General features: G+C 41.6%; 3 protein-coding genes across 7 annotated transcripts; 2 read left to right on the top strand and 1 right to left on the bottom strand.

Moving 5' to 3' along the window:
- The first annotated feature begins 96 nt into the window (after nt 1-96).
- On the top strand, nt 97-7,897 carry cax1 (cation/H+ exchanger protein 1). 4 transcript variants are annotated; one of them, XM_020092152.2, is made up of 20 exons: nt 97-256; nt 1,189-1,365; nt 1,657-1,784; nt 2,288-2,396; nt 2,499-2,615; nt 2,702-2,763; nt 2,900-3,088; nt 3,164-3,349; nt 3,745-3,844; nt 4,063-4,204; nt 4,325-4,508; nt 4,644-4,743; nt 4,854-4,972; nt 5,292-5,329; nt 5,415-5,542; nt 5,944-6,080; nt 6,765-6,859; nt 7,302-7,380; nt 7,473-7,581; nt 7,692-7,897. In XM_020092152.2, the coding sequence occupies exons 1-20, from the start codon at nt 178-180 to the stop codon at nt 7,763-7,765; spliced, it is 2,352 nt and encodes a 783-aa protein (XP_019947711.1). In that variant the 5' UTR covers nt 97-177; the 3' UTR covers nt 7,766-7,897. The 4 variants fall into 4 exon arrangements, with proteins under 4 accessions (XP_019947711.1, XP_019947709.1, XP_019947708.1 ...); XM_020092150.2 differs by having other exon boundaries at nt 5,415-5,584; XM_020092149.2 differs by having other exon boundaries at nt 5,415-5,665.
- A 905-nt stretch (nt 7,898-8,802) lies between these two features.
- klhdc10 (kelch domain containing 10) lies at nt 8,803-13,882 on the bottom strand. Its single transcript, XM_020092508.2, has 9 exons — nt 13,649-13,882; nt 11,647-11,868; nt 11,371-11,525; nt 11,077-11,225; nt 10,902-10,986; nt 10,756-10,822; nt 10,630-10,677; nt 10,368-10,507; nt 8,803-10,171 (listed from the first exon to the last, which is right to left on the bottom strand). The coding sequence occupies exons 1-9, from the start codon at nt 13,728-13,730 to the stop codon at nt 9,962-9,964; spliced, it is 1,158 nt and encodes a 385-aa protein (XP_019948067.1). The 5' UTR covers nt 13,731-13,882; the 3' UTR covers nt 8,803-9,961.
- Nucleotides 13,883-14,943: 1,061 nt separating this feature from the next.
- On the top strand, nt 14,944-19,466 carry zc3hc1 (zinc finger, C3HC-type containing 1). Of its 2 annotated transcripts, none has more exons than XM_069519476.1 (10): nt 14,944-15,112; nt 15,860-15,962; nt 16,136-16,286; nt 16,375-16,458; nt 16,575-16,702; nt 16,807-16,946; nt 17,124-17,395; nt 17,815-18,014; nt 18,177-18,389; nt 18,553-19,466. In XM_069519476.1, exons 1-10 carry the CDS (start codon nt 14,979-14,981, stop codon nt 18,658-18,660), a joined length of 1,533 nt encoding a protein of 510 aa, XP_069375577.1. In that variant the 5' UTR covers nt 14,944-14,978; the 3' UTR covers nt 18,661-19,466. The 2 variants fall into 2 exon arrangements, with proteins under 2 accessions (XP_069375577.1, XP_019948046.2); XM_020092487.2 differs by having other exon boundaries at nt 14,945-15,112; nt 17,124-17,391; nt 17,811-18,014.
- Nucleotides 19,467-20,404: the final 938 nt, after the last annotated feature.

The following is a 20,404-nucleotide window of genomic DNA, read 5'->3' as shown; positions in this document are numbered from 1 at the left end:
ACAATTTAAACTTGGGAGTCGTCCCCCCCCTGTTCCACCCTGCTCCTCCGCCCCTGCAGGGCGTCAGTAAGCAGCCAGTGACAGATCAGGATATAAAGAGAGGAAGAAGCTCACACACACATAGACACACACACACACGCACACACGCAGGGTGGACACGTGTAGTAAACACTCAGCATGTCGGACAGAAAGACTTCGTCGGTGCCAGATGATGCGGACAGTCTCCGGAGAAGATCCGCAGCTCAGGACTCCTCAGGTGAGTCTACTGCAGCTCTTGGTGTTCATGGTTTAGCCCGGTGAGAGGGGGACGAAGGTTTGAATTTATTTCTGTGCTAGTTTGACCTTAATTTGGCGAAAGCGCGTGCTCGTCAAACTTACCTGCTGCTGCCAAAGTTTCAAAGAGTCCTGGGGGGGGGGGGTTTCAGGAATCACAGGCAGGAGCAGAGGATCTTGGTTATTTCCTTGTGATGATCACAACTTTATTGTATGTGTATGTGTGTGTGTGTGTGTGTGTGTGTGTTATACATCATGTTAGTTTGGGTCATTAGGAAGAAGAAGGTTTAAAGCAGCCTGTTCTGACTAATTGTTCCTCAGCCACGTTTATGAATGTTTTTATCATTAAATGCTTCTGTTTGGCCAAAGTCAAGTGCTCACTCAAATGCAGGAGACTTTGACCTTAACAACTCCAGTTTTCTGTAGATTTGACTTCTAGTTGCCTCCAAAAATCCTCCTCATGATCCATCAAACCTCCAACTGTCACTGTGCCTGTTTTAAAATCAGAGAAGTGACACTAGCTGCAGATTGTCATTTATAAGACAGTTCAGAGTAAAAACTGAATACTGTTACTTTTATTCTAAAGCACTGCATCACTTTATTTTCTTTTGTGTGACGTGTGAGCAATGCATTGATAATGTGATTATTCTTGGCTGGCAGCACTTGACAGTGTGGGGGGAGCGGGGACACTCTGCATGACTCTCAGCAGGTTTTTGTTAGTCACACACATTTCCATGGCGCGGCTGAAATGTGTTTTTCCTCGATGTCGCTCCTCTTCCTCACCATGAACGCAACATCTCAGTTGTGTAGATGTGTCGATCAATGCATATTTTATTTCTCAACATTGCTTTATGTATTGTGTTCTTTTTTTTTTTTTTTTCAAATGTACGAATCTGTCTTCCGTGATATTTCCAGAGATCTATGTAGATCCTGAACAGCATCGTCGGTTTCCACGACGACAGTCCCAAACTGACAGACTTTGTGTTGGCCCCCAGCATCCAGAGCTCGGGACGATGGCAACACCCTCCCCAGATGGTTCTGGTGCCCACTTCTACCACTACACGCCCAAATGTTTCCTCACCATCCACAGAGGTTAGTGACACATTCGTTTACACTAGGAAATAAACAAGTGAGCATATTCTCATCGAAAAACCTTTCACTTGTCAAAGAAAACATTTAAATTCTAAATGGCTGCGTTATTATGGCAAAATGCACCGTTCCTGTATGTGCATGTTTTTGGTTCTGCTTACGTTGAATTTGGACATGTTCAAATGTAGAGGGAGAGAAGTGAAGGGAAAATAGTGAGAACAGGAGTTGTAGAAGGATTCTGGTTTCTGGTCTCGCCCGGATGAACAGTCTCGCACTTGTGATTTTCTGCTGCAGGTCACGGCACCTCAGCCCGGTCGACTCCGTCACAGAATGGAGAGGAGGGTTGGCATGATGCCACCACCAAGACCACCATCAGAGCTGAGAATGAGGTGGAGGCTCACAGGGAAGCCAACAACTACAGGGTGAGTTGTGAACGCTGCTGCACATCAATGATATTCACCTTTTTCAACTCTGGGATTTTGAAAATGCCTGGTTGTGTTACTGTTTTCTGGATTTGAGTGTGACTGGGATGAATAGAATGTGGGACGGGGAAGCTTTGCAGGGGGCTCCTGTATGTTTAGAGGGAATAATGCAGAGTTCAAATAAATATAAAAAGTGATCTGGTCTCTCAATCATACGAAGGAGTCTCAGATTTAACAGATTACAGATTCATTTGTTTGAAGTTAAACCATTTTCTTTACTACATTGCAGGATTTAGTTTCTTGACCTTTTGACCAATTCATGGGTCTTGATTTTTTTTGTTTTTTCCCCCTGCTTTTTCCCATCCTCTCATTTTCATTTAAATTCTGATGCGTAGCTACATAGAACTAATTTATCTGAAAGTTCTCATGATTAAATATATACTTTGACAATAACATTCAACTGTGTAATCTATAGTATGTTTTGCTGTGTGTGTTTTTTGCAGTTTGGCTTCAGGAAGTGGAAGGGCAACGTGACAGAGAAGCCAATCGGGGAGAGATCAGACATCACCAAAGAGCTGTACACTGATCTAAGTGTTGTTAGGCCTCAAGAAGGTCTTTCTATTTCATTTCTCTCTTTGCAAGCATTCAGATTAACAGGACGTTCCTTACAAAAGAAAACACAAACCTGTATTCATGATTTCTCCTCTCTTTCAGGCTTGGCGGTTTCCTTTGGGAACATAATTTATGTTTTTTTATTTGGATGGTGGATATCTTTAATCTACTTCCTCATTTGTCCTATAATGTTTCTAACTATCTTTGGAGCTCCATATGGTATGTATTCTTAAAAAATGGCTCTGAATATTGCAGATTTCCCTAAATGTGGAACATAATGATGTTTTTGTTTTGGCTATTTCCAGGTAAACTTTGTTGGAAGTTGGCGTTGTACTTTATTTGGCCATTTGAAAAGTCCATAGAAAAGGTATCCTGTCTTTGAACACGTATTCCGATATCATGACTGCAATAGCTTGGAAATATTTGTTACATGCTACAAGAGTAAAGATTCATATAAGAAACTTTAGCTGACGTATCTGGACAACTCATTTCATTTTTGTCAGGCCAATGATGCAATGAAGAGTTCCATCCTGAAGCCTCCAAAGTGTGACGTCATTCCTGAGGAGGGGGACACCGAGGACAGCAAGGACATGATCCGAGACAAGGACTCCGCCCCCCTCTTGGTGTCTTCTCCCATCTCTTTGGAGATCCCGGTCCCAGAACCACCTGTCAGAAAAGCTTCAAAACACTGGGTGAGAGAGTCTGGATGATCTCAATCACTGAGCAAAATATACGAGTTGGTGTTATTAATGATTCTCCCTCTGCAGTGTCGTGTCAGCACCTATGTGTGGCTGCTCCTGGGTTACCCTGTGCTGGCTGTGGCCCACTCCGTCGCCTGTGTGCTCTCCTGGCTGCTGATCTTCACCATCCCTGTAGCCAAGATGAATGCTCGCACGCTGTCCACAGTGCTCCTCATGGCACCAGAGGACGTCCAGATCCAGAGACAGGAAAAGGTAAAATGGTCACATGGACAGATTATTGATCCAGAAGGAAATTCAGGAGGAAGAGAAAGATATGATGTTGAGGAATGTGTGTAATGATCTTCCTTCCTGTGATCGTCGTAAATGTCAAAACAACTTCAACCACTTCTTTTTTATAGCCTCCATGATATCTCCATGTGTGAATTGGCTTCATTACAAACATTTTCCAGATCAAAACTGATAACAACACATGTGGATTATCCAGAGGAACCTTGAAGTTGTCCGTGCAAAAATAAGTTTGAAAAGAAATCACAAATATTAGAAACATCAGCATAAGGTAACTGGCCTGATATCAGTTGTGCTACATTAAGAAATGTTTTGAATTTAATGAATCTATAACGTGTGATGAATTATGTTCTCTTTTCCAGAAAAGTAGCTGTGAGATCAGAGTCGTCTTATACTGTTATCAAGCATCTAATGTGCATTACTGCAAATACACAGTTCAAGGAATCAACATTTTCGCTCTCAGTATCCTTTTTTTTAGTTGTTGGATTAACTTGGCTGCCATTAGATTGCATTTAAATATTATGTGCTCACAAAATGTATTGTGTATCTAAACCTTTCAACTACTTTACATTTTCAATCCCTAATCAATCATGATATTTGTCAAGGTACCGTCCCAACGGGACAGCTGTACTGCTCTGTCCACTGTTTATTTATCTTCCTTAAGTCCATGTTCCCTGCAGACCTGCTTCCTCTGGTATTGATCACCCTGATTGTTGGCTATACTGACCCTGATCATAATTACTTTAGTGCAGAGACCAAGTTTGCCACAGCCATCACCTCTATCATCCCTCTGTCCTACTACATCGGCATGGGGATAGCCAGGTGAATTGACTCTGACCTTAAACCTGCAGGAACGATGCTTAATCTTAGTAAACCTGGATCTATGTATATCATTTAATGTGTTGATGGTTTTATTTCTTTTTTATGTGCATGCTCCCACAGCATTTCTGCGCAGAGTAACTTTGCAGTGGGGGCGGTGGTGAATGCCACATTTGGCTCCATCACAGAGATGACGTTCTACATCACAGCTCTGCTACAGGGTTACCACGCTAATAACAAGTGCTACGAAGAGATCGTCAAGGCAGCGCTCACCGGAACCTTACTTGGATGTATACTGTTCATACCTGTGAGTGCCTCAGAACGACACAAATGTCCCAGCATGCATCAGTTAATGTGCATTTCATTTCCTGTAAGACGCAGCTTTTGAAATATATGCGCAGATGCTCATGGACATTTTGGTGTGTGTCTGTCACCTGCACAGGGTATCTGTATGATCATTGGGGGCATTAAACACAGGGAGCAGAGGTTCAACAGTCGTTCAGCCGGAGTCAGTTCTGCTTTGCTTTTTATATCCGTAGGAGGTATGTATGGCTGCCACTTACACACACACACACAGCTCTTCCTTTAAAATATAACACTGCTACAAACTGCCACACAAATCTGAGTCCTGTGATGTGACACTCGTCCACAGGTGTGTTTGCTCCAACCCTTTTCTCTAAGACCTTCGGTTATCTGGTGTGTGAAAGCTGCACCAACATCCCAAACAATACCAGCGTACCCTTCATCTGCAAGGACTGTCACTACGACACGGTGGGCAGCTTCTCCTGACTTTAAACTTTAACTTCCTGATATTCTCATTGCATGTTGTTGATCAGCTCAAGCTACAGAACTGCCTGGAGCAAGTCTGAGTACCTTTTGTTTCAGTAAGGGCACAAATAATTAGTTTGAATCATGTGTGAAGATCCGTATCTAATTGGTCCCACGGCTGTTTAAAGAGGAACATGCTTACAGCAGTTGATTGATTGATTTAATTTATTATCCCCGAGGGGCAATTTGTTTTACAGTTGTTGTAAATTTATCCTAGAAAATATTTAACTTTTTTAATAAACTTGTCATTCTTTGTTCTCAGAGTCGAACTGACCCACATTTGATTCTCTCCCATATTGAGTAAGTCCAGGTGCTTCATATATTTTAGTTTTTCAACTCTCAGCTACATTTTGATGAACTATCAATTTAATAAAATCTATCCCAGGCCTCTGGTGTACACAATCTCTGTGCTGCTGCCTGCTGCGTACCTGATCGGCCTCATCTTCACACTGAAAACCCACTCCCACATCTATGATATCCACATCAGTGATGGCCATGGTGGCCATGCACATGGTCAGTATAAACAAGAGGACGCCATCACCTGCCACCCCACTGGTGAGGTCACTGCTGGCCATCTACACGCTGCCAACTCTTGTATTAATGACAGCATTATTGGCAGCTACCAGGTTACAACAGGTGTGTGCGTGCGTGTGTGTGGTTGGTGTGCATGTTATTCTATTTGTGGTGAAGGAATGCGGAATAATCCTAACTACTGACTGCCTGTTGCCGACCTGGTTAACCTGCTTGTGCATGGTAGTCACAGAGGGAAAGGTGCACTGATGTCATGTTGTGCCTGTGCATGCCAACGTCCCTAAACACAAAGATGAGAAATGAATATTAAATGTGTGTGTTGATGAGCTCATGGCGTGTGTGCGTGTGCGTGCGTGTGTATGTGTGTGTGTGTGTGTCACCAGGAGGTCATCATGTGGTCCACTGGTCCCGGTGGAGGGCTCTGGCAGTGCTGATTGTTGCCACGGTGCTGATGGCCTGTTGCGCGGACCTCAGCACAGAGAACGTCAAGCCCATTCTGACCAATTCCTCCATCTCCAAGGTATTGGATTAAAGTCAATCAAACTTTATTTATATAACCCAAATCGCATCCTTTGTCCTTAACCTTCAGGGTGGAAAAAGACAGAAACCTTAGGGAGAGTCACCAGTGAGGGATCCCTCTCCCAGGACGCACAGAACTACATGTCAGCAAAAAAATATATTTAAAACATTAAAAAGAAAAGACAGTGTCTAACATCACTGGAGAGGTGTTTAAAGTGTTAATGCTAAAGAAAAAGTTTGACAGAGATGAGGGGGGGTGCATGGAAGGCATAGCAGTGTTGACAATTGTAATGATAGAGGCATGGTGGAAGGATATGCAATGGTGGTATGTGTCTGTCGCAATCATGATCCATGATGTGGCTGCGGCCGTGATCCTGGATCTGCAACAACACAGCACTTGATTTCTGTGGAGCTTGAAAATGATTCCGATTTAAAGAGTCATTGCTTCACGAGACACATTTAGCTTGTGGATGATGGAAACCTTTAGAATTAAAACCCTGGGGTAGAAAGGAACAACAGAGCGTTGTTGTTTACACTATGGAGATGTGATTAACTGATATAAACTCATCTGTTAGATATAATGTGACTAAAGACCAGAGGGGGCTTGGTGTACATGATGTATTGGGGGGTTAACTCCTGTCTTAGGTTTCTTTGTACTGAGACGTGCGCTGCTTCTTTCTTGCAGTACTTCATCGGTGTCACAGTGTTGGCCATGGTGCCAGAGCTTCCTGAGATCGTCAATGGGATCCAGTTTGCGCTGCAGAACAACATCAGCCTGAGGTTCGACTAATTTACTGAGTGAACACAATAATTCATTTATTTTAATGCAAAACACAAAACCTGTGAATTTGTATCCAGGACAAAAAGATAATGAGAGTTTAAGTATATTTTGTCTTCAAATTTGTTACAAATGTTCACTTGGACTCAAGGATGAACCGATAAGAATTTGATGGTCGAAGATCAAATGTATTGGTCGCAGTTACTCCCTAATTTGGCACAAATGATCATTTGTTTGGACTGATGAACTGATTAGCTCTGGTCACAGTGGCCTCACAAAGCATGTTTGTGGCTTCTTAAATGTGATGGATGAATTGATTTGATTTCAGTGGTCAAAGGTCACGGTGACCTCACATGAGTCTGGTGATTTAAAATAAATAAATAAATAAAAACTGCATCTCACTGGTTGGAGACATACAACAGTAATTCTGGTTTTCTTCTGCAGCCTTGAAGTGGGCAGTTGCATTGCTATCCAGGTCTGTATGATCCAGATTCCACTGCTTATCCTCTTCAATGCATTTTATGTAAGTTAAACTGGATTTTCTTTTTCTTTTGTATTGGATGATTTTCTTTCTCCTACATTTGTTTCCATAACGACTTGACATTTTCTCCCCAGGATGTCGGATTTGTGCTTGTGTTCAGTGACATTCATCTCTGGGCCAGTATCTTCAGCGTCATTCTGGTCAACTACATCTTCATGGATGGAAAATGTGACTACTTTCAGGGTAAGTCACGCTAAAGTAATTTCCCCGGAGCAGAAGCATCATCGGTTCTCACGGTTTGATACTGTTTTCAAAATGCCGCATATGTAAAGCGCTCTTGCTTTGTTCCACAGGCACCGCTCTAGTGGTGGTTTACCTCATCCTTTTGGCACTTTATTTCTTTGCTCCTTCTCCTCGCTCCTGTTGATCAAGAAAAATCACTGAAAGTCTGTTTTCTACATGCACATTACTGGATGGTGTCTTTGTGCCGTTTGTTTTTGCTTGTAATCGTTGTACTGTGTGGTTTATATTGAAATTAATAAATGCATTGTTTATAAAATGTTGTTTTTGGGCAAAATTGTTGCATAAAAAAGGACTCTGTAATTGGCATTATTGGCATTTTGGCGCATTTACTGTGGTCAGCTATGCATGCATGTTATTGCAAAGACCTAATCCCAGAAAAGACGTGACAACAGCAAGTCATGCAACCAGCATTGAAATATGTATCATGCTAATTGCTAGTCAAGCAAAGGAAATTGGGGGGAACCGAGAGCTATTTACAGAACACTTTATTTATATTTAACTCCAACAAGACATTCACACAAGTCTACTGTACAACAGTTGAATAGTGACCGTTTTAAACCTATGTCAAAAAGTAAAGATCTGATGAGGTTAATATAAAAAGCAGGAGAGGACATCATGCACCAAGTAGTTTGTATGCAGAACATTAATAAAAGGTGCTAACGGTGAAGAAGTGCAGGCAGGTTCATGCGTTTGTAAAAGGCATCAAAACATCTAGTAACATCCTACTCTGACTGAAATCCTAATCTCTCATTACTCGTAATCATACTTTGCTCAAGGTGCAATATTATTTGGCATCAGTGAAATGAATTGAACATTGTTAGAGTACGTGTAGGACTGATACTCAAAACACTGAGTATGCTGCATCCTGTTCTGGTGACTTTGTCTGGTTCCTGATAGGAAGAGACGAAAAGACTTGTATATTAACAGTCATTATTCTGGTCTCCATTATGCTGAGTGATTATACTGTGTGTAATAACTCTACAACAAAGATCAAATCTTCAACATAAAACATGTTCGTCTAAACATGAAAAAGATCTTACACTGCCTATACTTCCTCATCAAAAGTTTGAAAGGCACTGCCGTACACACAGATGTTTGCTACCGAAGCAACTTCTTCCAACAAAATGTCACCAACAGAGAGGGAGTAAAAAAACGTCTGAATGGAATAACAGCAAGTCTTTATTTGAATAAAAGCATTTAAGTTAATTTTTAAAGAGCACCAAATTCACAGTGATGTGTTGCATGGTTTGGTTTACAAATGAGAGCTGCAAGCAAACGGGATGGAAACAATTATTTTGAAGATACCCACCTTCCTCTGACCTTTTTTTGTGGATGATTCTCTGTAACACGATGTATGATGGAAAATACAAGGGCTCAGTCATTGGTAAAACCAGCATTTAACTTTTTCTTCACACGTTTTAGCCAATTTACTACAAATTATGTATAATATTTTTCTTTAACTCCAGACAAACACTTGTTTACATTCATACAACATAAAAACAACTAGAAAACTAGAAATTTAAGATTGGTAATCCCTGACAGTGAAAACCATTTCCATTTTTTTTTTTAATTAGGTCAAAGAAATGCAGGGATAGTGTGTGATTGACAAGTTTCAAGCTTCTGGAAGTTGATTTTTATACCATACAGAGAAAAATGGAAAAAATGGCTCACTGGAAAGTCAGGAAAACACTCTTTCAAAATCTAAAACACTACTGCTTGTCAACATATGAGATTTGTATTCAATTGACTAAAACGTGCAAAAACTGCCACTTTATAGACTGAAACCTTTTTAAAAAAAAGTAAATGCCTACAAATATGCAATACAATGTGCAAACAGCAATTTCAGGTGATGTATTCCCCCAAAACTGATTTTTGTCCTTCAAATAAATATACATGCATTCTTCCTTTGCACAGAATTCTTAAAAGTACTAGAGAAGGTTGATTAAAAAAAAAATGGGAGAGGGCAGTCTTTGAAAACATGACAGGGCAAAATAAAGTATTTCCAGCAGTCACAGTTTGGCTGATGAGGGGCGGGAATTCGTACGTAGCTTGACACAAAGGCATCATGTAAGGAATAAAACATTCCACGTTTATTTTCTTCGTCATCACTGGAACTGCGAAATCTAAGAACAAAAAAAACAAACGAAAATAGGCATCCCATTGTTTTTGGTTTTAAGGCGGGGCTACGTCAGGCATGGGAGCGAGAGGGCGATTCCCAAGAAATTTTGCTGTGATTTTATCTTCTGTGCTCTGTCACACCTCATCTTCTCCCAGTCCAGCCCAGGTCATCCATTCCTCTGTCTGTGCTCCACTGTGTGGCTCATTTCAAGCGTTCGATTAATTCCTGTGTTAAGCCCAGGTTCAGCAGCTGCATGGTGGAAAGAGAGGACAGGTGGGGGAAAGCCTTGAGGAGCTTCTCCCAGCAGAGCTCCAGCAGGCTGGGCACCGCCAGCCAGATCTTAAAAAGTGAGCCAGTCCTCTTGTTCTCATGAATGTTCACCACGCCACCATGGATGTACATGCAGCCAGCCTGGAGACAGAGTGAAGGAAAGACTGTAGCATATGTTTTATATGAAATATAGAATAATATAGAGGAATTCAAACCCCATTAGCCAATCTTGTGGATAAATAGGAAAAATGTGGCGAACAAATCTTTTCCAGTTTGTGTCCAAGGTCATTTCGCTATTTTTAACTAGCAACAGACAGAGCTAGTAATTTGCACTAACCGGGGTGACAGCAGCACAGTGGAAGTAGGCCGGCTCAGGCATCACCGCTGGAAGTTTACTCCACTGGAAAGTCTGCAGGTTGATCTTCCACAGATCAGCCAATATCAGCTCCCCGTTGTAGCCTCCACAGATAAACACATCTGCAACAGAGAAAGACAAATGATGGCATACCATGATGGTTACTTTCAACACTGAAGGTTTAACATATAACTGACTGCATATCCTTGAAACAGAATAACAGCAGCATTGAAAAGATTCTCACCGTTTCGTATTTGCACACAGCTATGGCATCTGCGAGGGGCAGGGTACCCTGTGATAAGAACAAACATTTTAGACTTGTGTGCATGAAACATGAGCAATAGGTGTTATTTCAGTGCAGGATACACACCTATTTTGTCATGAGGTTTAGTTGTAATCTCCTCCCAGGAATTGGTCTCGAGATTGTATGCATGCACCTATTAAAAGAAAAAACAATGGTACATTTACAATGGGCTTAGGTGACTACAAATTACCCTTAGCGGCGTATAGCAGTACCTTGTCTAGAGGATAAGATGTCCAAGAAGTGCCTCCTCCCAGAATGTAGATCCTCTGTCCATCATGTGCTATTTCATGTCTGTATCTGTGGCACACACAAACAACACTGAGTTATGTCAAGGGTTCTCACAACAATGAAAAGATTCCCAGCTTGTTTACAAGCATGATAGCGCACCGTTCCTCAGGCAGGTCGTCAGGAGGGTTGTTGGGCTTGAGGTGGATCCACTCCCTGGTGGTCAGGTCCAGCCTGTGTAGGTCTGTGCTATAGATGTACCCCGTTGTCCCTCCAAACACGTATAGGAAGCCGGTTATAATAACCATTGCCTGGAGGAGCAAAGATTTGAGAGCCGGTAGTTCTGTTACATACACAGTTTACAAGTTTACAGAATATCCAGTGACTAGATGTTGAAAAGCAACTGATCTCTGTAGTCCTTTCTTCTTCACAATACATATTGATTTCTGAGGCTACCTGTCCATAGATTCTGTTTGGCTTCTTCCCACGGCAGTTGAGCAGGGACCATCGCTTGTACTTCACGTTACAAACGTGAACATCGTTGCCATTATTTTCACCGAAAGGGATCCCAGTGCCTCCAAACACCAGGAGGTTGTTGCCGTGCAAAACAGCTGAGGGAAACACGGCAACATTAAATTCATGTTCCATCCACAATGCTTGTTTTTGTGTATGAAAAAAGTGCATCACAAGAAAGAAGTATTAAAATGATCAAAAGCAATGAATATGTTTTACCTGACATAGACGCCAGCTCTGTGGGCATGTAGCCTTCTGTTCGGATCTGCTGCCAGCAGCCTGTGGCAAAGTGGTACCTCCAAAGCTCCCTGAACAGTGGATAATCTTCATTATCTGAGCCTCCTGACTCATCGTAGTCTGGGTTGTAGCCTCCAAATACATACAGGTTAGTGTTGTCTGCGACACAGCGATGACCACTGCGGGCGGGGGGAGTAGGATGACCTAGAGAGGGGAAGCATGTTAATAGAGGTACTTACTCAGGTATAATGTATATTTCCTATACGTTTCAAATCATAGTGTGCTGTAGTTTTATATATAATAATCTGGCAACTTCTTGGTTCTCGTGTTTTAGATTCATCGTTCACAACATCACATGCAAGACAATGTTTTACCATCTAGGAGAAAAACTATACAAAATAAAAACTCACTATTTGAGTTTTTGATTATTTTCAGCCAGAGGCTTCAACGGGTTTCTACCAGCAGGGGCACGATGACAGAATTCAGAGCAAATTAAGTCTAATAATGGACTAAGAATAGCACCCAGCCCTACCTTCAACTCCACTCTGATGTTTAAGCCAGCAAATGCATTTTTATTAATCAGGATTTATAATGGATTCTGAAGCCCAGCAGAGAAAGAAGGCTTATAGAGAGAGAGCAGAGGAATGTAGGACACGACTGAACACCTACATTGATACAAATCTAATGCAAGTAATAACACATACAATTACTTTGGCAGTAATGTCTCAATAATTGTCAGTTATCTATTCATATGGTTCTGAATCACCACAATTCATTGCCATATGCCTGCTCAGGTGCTTCTATCAAGACTACACACTGAAAATGAATTTAACTTGACAGGTTAAATCCGCTGGCTGGATACAGAGGTAAAGTTGTAAGAGTACATGTTGTGAAAAAAGTTTCTATAGAGCACAAATATTTCTGTCAACAAAATCTATTAAAACTAGTCACTGTCAAAACTTTTGCAGAATGTGTTTGACGTTGGGGCTCCTTAGAAATGTGAGTGCATCAAAGAAAATGTCCGACCAGTTAGGGCTAGTAAGGGTCAATTAAGAAAATGCAAATGTGTCACGTGCAGTATCTGGTGTGTTTATGAAAATAAGTGATAGCAAAGAATAGAAGTCATAAGTAAATCCTTTATGGAGTCACATACGATGACTCAGTCACTCATATTACATATTCATATTTCTTTGCAGTATAACCAAAGCTGGACTGTGTACTTTAGTATATGTTGCTGGGCCCTTGGTGTGACTGACCTTGGCAGCTGTAAAGACTGTATCTGTGACACACACGTTAAAACAGACAGATTTACCATCAGCAAAGTGGATATGGTTCAAAATCAGCATCTTGGTCTTTTTCCAAACCTGGTGGAACATCTAGATCATACCTATTTATCCAGTACTAAGTTCTGCACATGGTTATTGGCGATGTCATGATGAGTAGAGCTGCAGCACACATTTAGCACTGACAACATATCTGACCGGTTCATGTGCATGTTTGTAGGTGTGTGCTTGCACCTGAATGCATCTTGAGTCATCGGGCACTGGCAGATGTGAGCGCTTCACTTGTTAAATCACAAACATGTATGTCAAAACGCCTTCAAAGTAAATTAGAGGATGGTGCAGTTGAGCAGCCCTGGATCTCTGATTATAGTCCCGGTAATCCATGGCTGTGTGGGGTCAGCACACATCCTACACTGGTCTTACAGCTAAATGACATGATTTGACCAAATGTATGATGAACTACATGCTTATTTTCATGTTCTAAGTAGCTTGGCTGTGATTGCTAACATGCTACTCAAAAATAAACAAGCTCCTGGCTGCTAGCTTGAATGTTATGAATAGAAACGTTAACAGTCAGGGCATCATCCACTTTGCTAACTATCAATATTTTAAATGGAACAGACGATCACAGTCACAGGTTGCTTTTTTTTTGTATCTGGGTTCAAACCTGTCGTTAGCATGTCGTGCTAATGTGGACCGACCTGCTAACGTCTGCGGCGGCCTCCCTGTCAGTCTCTCGAATTTGTTCAGCTGGTCCGGACTGCGAGCAGCTTCCGCCTCCATCGTTTCCCCCCGTTTACAATCCAGTCACGTCGAGTAAGAAGCACATCTGCTGAGGTGCAGATGAAACATTATAAATCAGCCCGCATCTCATCCTCCTGGAGCCATTCACAAATTCCTGCTTTCCCCCACCCCGCTTAGCCAATCAGAGGGCTTGTTATTGGGAGGCTGCGTCATCTCGGAGGGGCGGGGCTGCGCGTGTCCCGTCTCCAAAACAACAACACTAGTTTTTTTTTATGTTTCTATAATATTAAAAACACTTTGTCATTCATTCAATTATATTTCCTGCTGGATTTCATATCCCCACGCGTAACTTTACTGATGTTAATATATATAAATATATATTTGATGATAAAGAAAAAACTGTCAAGACTGTGTTACATTATTTATTAAAGTTATTTTATCTGTGTTTAATGTTCCCTGAACTTATTTGCCCTTTCTTTTCATTCTTAACTTTGTATATCTGATTAAGTTGAATTCTTACTTTTTGTTTGTATGAATGGATTGAATAAAAAGAGGATAAAAAAAACCTTTAACAAATGTATTCATCTTTATGTATTGTGTTTTCATCAGCGAGATTCTATACTGTATCACATGGCTCAACATTCAAAATAAATGCTGTTATTCCTCTGTGCCTTCATATCATTCATTGCATACTGATAGTTGGTAAATAGGTCAGTTTGTTAAAGGTTCAGTGTGTAAGATATAGTGATATCTAGTGGTGGAGTTACATGTTGCAGCTGAATACCCCTCACCTCACCCTCCCCTAATGAGAGAACCTGTGGAAAGCTTCAGTTGTCATAAAAACATGGCCGCCTCTGAAGGGAGGACCTGCTCCTGATGTAAATATGAAGTATTTAAATATAAAGGGCCCATTCTACGGTAAAGAAAACAACTATTCATATAATTTGGACGAAACACACTGGTGAAAACATATAGGATTATTTTATATTCAAATTCTGCCAATAGATCTCTAGTGGTGTAGTTTATTCTATATAGAATAAAAATAATGGAATAACACGAAACATAATTAATTTCATTTATTAAACATTTGTGCATTGCAAATAAAAAAAGCATTATGTAAAATGTCCATACCTCTCACCACATATAGAAACAACTTATAAACTGTGAGTGAAGCAGAAGAAGATATTCAGGTGGGGGGGGTGACTCAGCTCTGAGCCGGGGTAGGGTCTTTCAAAGCGGAACCATTGGTCTCGGGCTTTATTTTCCGGGGGGACGTCAGAACCGATCATGGCGACTCTCAGCGGCAGTCGTGGGGATCGTCTCGCCAACTCTAACCACCAGAAAGCTTCTCTAGTTTCTCCGGAGAAAGTTCGTGAGATTCTTAACCAGGGGGTGTCGTCGACGGCCGGCGGCTCCATCAGGTGCATTTACCGAACAACCCGGCGGCGTGTGCGTGGTTTACAGGCGGAGTTGTGATTAGCTCGTGTGGTTAGCTACTTAGCCTGGCAGCGCTGCAACTTCTGCCGCCTCCTCTCTGAGCGACCTGAGCCACAAGTCTCCACACATCCAGGAGCTCGAAGGCCAGAAAGCGAGAGTTTGTCCATTACTGTGCTTTTTCACGTGTTCACCTGTGGAGCAGCTTTGCTCTGCGATGGCACATGTTGTATAATCGCGTCCCTTGCACGCTCTCTGGTTAAAGGGGGTGGGGACCTTAAATCTGACGGTAACATGGTGTTCTATTGGATTGGTGTGAGTTTGTGGATTATTGTCGAAATGTTGCACAGTATTTAGGGCTGGATTACACACCTATAGTGAATTTGTACTATGCATCAATACTATAGATCGATGTATTTAGTCAGAAAAGAGGGGTAGAGCTGCACTGCTTTGTTTTCTCTGCTGTTACGCAAGATTCACTGAGATGAAGCTCTGTACACTAAGTGCAGTTTGCAGTCTCTTCTCTTTAATTTAATTTTTCCAGTAAGTAAATAGCCCCTTATCCACCACTTCCGTAATTACATTTAATAGGCCTCACTTTGGACTGTGCATTTCTGTTTATTTACAGGAATTAGGTGAATTACAATGTACAGTTCTTGTAAATTAATTCTCTTCGGATTAATATGGTGAAAGTAACGTCTGTGCCGTGTGTATTTCCTTTGTTTGCATCTCAGTGGACAGGGGCATTTGAAGGTTCTGGAAGTAAAAAGCAACACTCCTGCACCGTGTGAGGCAACAAACAAAGAAGCATTTTTCTCAAGAGTGGAATCCTATTCAATATCCTTTGAATCATTTCAAACTTTTGACCCAGTTTGAGGCAACTTGTTGTTTCTCTCCCCATGTGATCACTGATAAAGACATCACTGTGGTTTTAATTTATCCCTGCATAGATATCTACTTTAATTCAGAATGTTAATGAATGTGAAAGTACTGTTTCCTTAGCAGAGCACTGTTTGAAATGGGCAGGCAAACCTCGCACATTGTCTCCTCTGATGTGCGCCCGTTATGGCTGGATCAACATTGGCTGCGATATGCTCAAGTGCTCCAGCTGCCACGCTTTCCTTTGTGCAACACTACAACCGACTTTAGACTTTGAAAAATGTAAGTAAACCTTTGTCAGCACACACTTTATTCAAGCAAGGTGAGGCTGAAAAATGAATGGTCAGGCAACTCTCTTCTTTTAAAATAGATGAATCCCGCATTGCAGAGATTTTGAAGCAGCTTCAGACACAGCATGAGAAGTTTTGTCCTTGGCCCGACTTTCCCTGTCCAGGTAAAAAGTATTCTAGCTTGTACTGTAAACTGCCCTATATAATCTTCAACTTGACAATATTATTTTAGCCTGGGGTATCCACACAATGGTCATCGCGAATATTGATTTGATTTCAGAGCGGTTCTGGTTGGTTCCAGCCTGTGAACCATCAACACTTCTCACTGCCTTCTTAGAGCGCTTCCAGAGTGCCTGTCTCCTTGCACAGCAGCTGCCGGCCATGAAGCCAGAGCAGCTGAAATCTATGGTGAGGCAGGATAAATCTGATTATTGCAGAAAAATGTAAACTTTAAACTTCAAGTGTAATTCTTGTTAACTTCACATGTAATTCTTCTTAACTTTCCCTTGCAGTCTTTGACTGAGGACGTCATCAGTTCAGTACTACAGCTTGTCGAGGAAGAGCAAAAAAGAAAGGGAGAGATTCAATGCTCTGAAACTTTGGCTGTCCAGGTGGCTGCATGCATTGTTTCTCTCTGTGGCTGGGCAGGAAGGTGAGAAGAAAGTTTTTCTACTACACACAAATTGATGTTGCTGTAGAGTAAGCATACATATGGGTGGTTGATGATGAAAGAACAGGGGAGAGAATTTTTAAACTGAGGCAAACATGACACTATCTGTTTGAACTTTACTTGATCAAAATGTCTGTTCCGTGGTTTATCTTATCTTAGCCCAGCTCTGCACGCCATGAACCTGCCCATCCTCACATGCTCCTACTGTATGCGCAAGGTGGGCTTGTGGAACTTCCACCAGATGGAGGGAACAGGGGATGACGTAGATTCCATAACTGTAGGCCAGCCTGCTCAAACAACAGCAGCTCCTGCCTCAGCAGCCACGCATGAGGGCCTGGGAGACCGCTCTACATCTGAGTCACCCACACCTGCTACAACTCCAAGTCGCATGAAGCTGAGGAGCCAAGACTCCACGCGCTCTGACCAGGCAAGTTAGGTTGAAATGAAAGTTGACCAGTTAAATAAGCTACATCAATGGCAAATTATATCTTCAAAATATACCAGGCTGCTTTCAGACAGGAGGTGTATGTGTGAATGCAAATGTCCAAGTGAGGCGCTCTATGGTTTCTACAGACTTTATCCGCTGGCCTCCTAGTATAAAGTCTGAACACAGCAGGGGATCCTCAGCTGGATTCACCGCAAGCGAGTAGGGGGGTGATGACGCGTCTAACATGCGACAGACACAAACATTTGAAAAAAGAAGAAAACAATTAACTCCCATTGTGGGGGGGAAAAAACTGTGACATGCCCGTAGAACACAACACCAAATATGTCAAGAGAGTTTGTGGTGATAAGGGTCGACGACGGTCATTTAAAAAATTGCTTATGTTCTGGTGTATGTTACAGGGAGAGGGAACCTCCTCCCCCGTGGGTTTGCGATCCCGCAGCAGAGACTCACCAAGCCCCAGTGAAGAGCTGCCAAGTCCCTTGACCAGGGGCAAGAGGTCTGCAACGCGCAGCAGAGGACAGGGGGACACCTTTGCCCCTGATGGCACCGCGAGCCCGCAACAACCTCCCAAGCGCCTGTGCCTCTCATCAGTTGGTGGTGCTGTAAGAACTAACTTTATTGCTGATTTCATAGCGTTGACGTTTTGTTATGGCAAGGTTTAAGATTTGACACTGGGACTTCCCAATCATATGAAAGGTTTTGCATTCCTTATTTTAAATTTGCTATAACAAACAGCTTTTTAACTTTCTTTCCTGTTATTTCAGGATGATCTCCTGCACAAGAACACATTTGACCCTCTCGCTCAGCACAGAGACTGGTGTCCCTGGATCTCTGTGGGAAAGGAGAATGTGCATCCAGGGGCCATCCGCTTCTTGGATGGAGGTTCAGATCTTCATCAGCAGGGCTGGAAAGCTGCTCTCGATCTACTCATGCCCATGAAAAATAATTCAGATACAGCAGGAGGCAGTCCAGCACAGGCAAGTCACAATGTCTGATGTTTATATTTCAAAACCACATGTATTTCAATCTATTTAAAGTGTATTTAGACCTAATGACTTTTTTTTTTAGGCTGACAACGTTTGAGTTGTATCTATCATATAAACAATATTTGGTATTTAACTTTTCTCTCTTTCCTTGCAGGGCCCTCGTGACAAGTCTAAAAGGGTGTTTGCTATATTCCGTCAGTGGCAGGTATCCTGCACTCCATCTCAGCAGACTGTTTCCAACCAGACAGCGTCGCAGCACTGAAGTGACAAATTGACCTGTCCTCTTTTTGCAGTACGAAGTCGGACAGCAGTGTCATATCATATCAGTGTATGCCATCCATTAAAGTCGTGTTTACAGTCAAAGTGATTCTGGAGGGAAAGGAAGTTGATTGTGTCTTCAGAAAAATAAACAAGTGTCTTCTCTGTGAACAGTGAAATGTGAAGGAAGCCTATCTGGCTGAAAATCATATGGATGTGCAACTACTGGGGCCTTAACAGGCCTTGCAACATAAGTAGTCATCACGTAAAAGAACACATCTCAGTATGAAAATTGGCCACAAACTAGGCACCTTCTAATAATCTTACATGAAGTCTTCTCCAGTAGTGCTTCATGAAATCATGATGGTCTCGATTTCTGGTGAGAACAAGAGATGAGGAGTCAATGATCATGAGAATGGGCCAAATGGCTTCACACTGGATAGGTAATGTTTACCTTCATTGTATGTTGAGTCATTTGTGGAAGTGAAACATTAACCACATATCAGCAAAAAACTGAGGAAGTTCTCTTTTGTGTGTGTACTCTTTTGCTCGGGTAAGAGATATCTTTGTAACGAACAATTTTTTTTGAGAATTGAAATGTTTGTTAGTACTACAATCCTGGTTAATACAAGCAGGTAGAACCATGTGCCATTGATGTCAAACCTGTTTTAAAATTAGATTCAGGAATCCTGTAATTCCTTGTCTCCCCTCCCTGTGACATCATCTTACTGATGCAGTTCTTACTCTTCTGCATGTGCTTTTAGTTTAGTAGAGTTTCCTAAAAGTGTTTAATAAAAATACTCTTCTGAAGGTTGAGTGTCATTCCTCAAAACTACACAAAAACTAAAGCTGAAGTTTACAAGGAAGTTGAATTCAGGCATGGCAATGCTCTTTGAACCCATTGATGCATCTGGGACTGGTTTCAGTGGAAGCCATTTTGAGGCATTTGCATGATAGATACAAAAGCAATGTACAGAATGTTCCTTAAAAATCTCTTTTGTATGATTATAATAGGCAAAGCAGACATGTGGCCGTTCTTGTGGTATATTCTGTCATGATTTTGCCTTTGAAAATGTAATTTCGGCTAGATAGTATTTGCATTGTGTATATCTCAACCCAGCCTCAGTCTGATTTGAAACACACTATTTCAATGCTTCTCCACTGACCAAAGAGAGACTTTTTAATGTATGTGCAGCAACATGTCCTCCATGTTTGTACAGCTGTGAGAATATGCTCCTCAGGGTTTTCAGCTGGTGTGAGACACTTTCAGGTTGCATATCTGCGTCGCTTCTCTTATCAGGAGAAGAAATAATCACAGGGAACACACCGAAAGAGGAAAACAAATATGACTTCCCATAATATAATATTATAAAAGACCTAGAGTATAACCCTTTAAAGGTGTAATAATATTTAGCTAGTCTTTTGGATTGTCCTTTATTAGGCTTGACTTCAACATGAATTACTATTTATACAAACATCAAATCCCTATAACTTTTTATATGGCTATTTATCTTAAATGACAAACTCTGAATAGATGGCTGCATGTAGGCATATTCAACTTTAATGAAATGATTTGTCACTTTATAAACCACATATTATCATAAACATGACGAAAAATGATTGGTGTGAGTAGGCATTTTATGTTTTTTCACTATTTACTTTGGATTTGGCTGCAACACTGTTTACCCCTGAAACTCTAAAAGTGTGTTGTGGACTCGAACACTTCACCCACCCCTCCTTCTTGGATG

This window comes from Paralichthys olivaceus, chromosome 23 (genome assembly GCF_024713975.1).
Source record: "Paralichthys olivaceus isolate ysfri-2021 chromosome 23, ASM2471397v2, whole genome shotgun sequence".
Lineage (NCBI taxonomy): Eukaryota > Metazoa > Chordata > Actinopteri > Pleuronectiformes > Paralichthyidae > Paralichthys > Paralichthys olivaceus.
The sequence above is the reverse complement of the archived record's forward strand: the minus strand, read 5'-3'. Positions and strand labels throughout refer to the sequence as shown.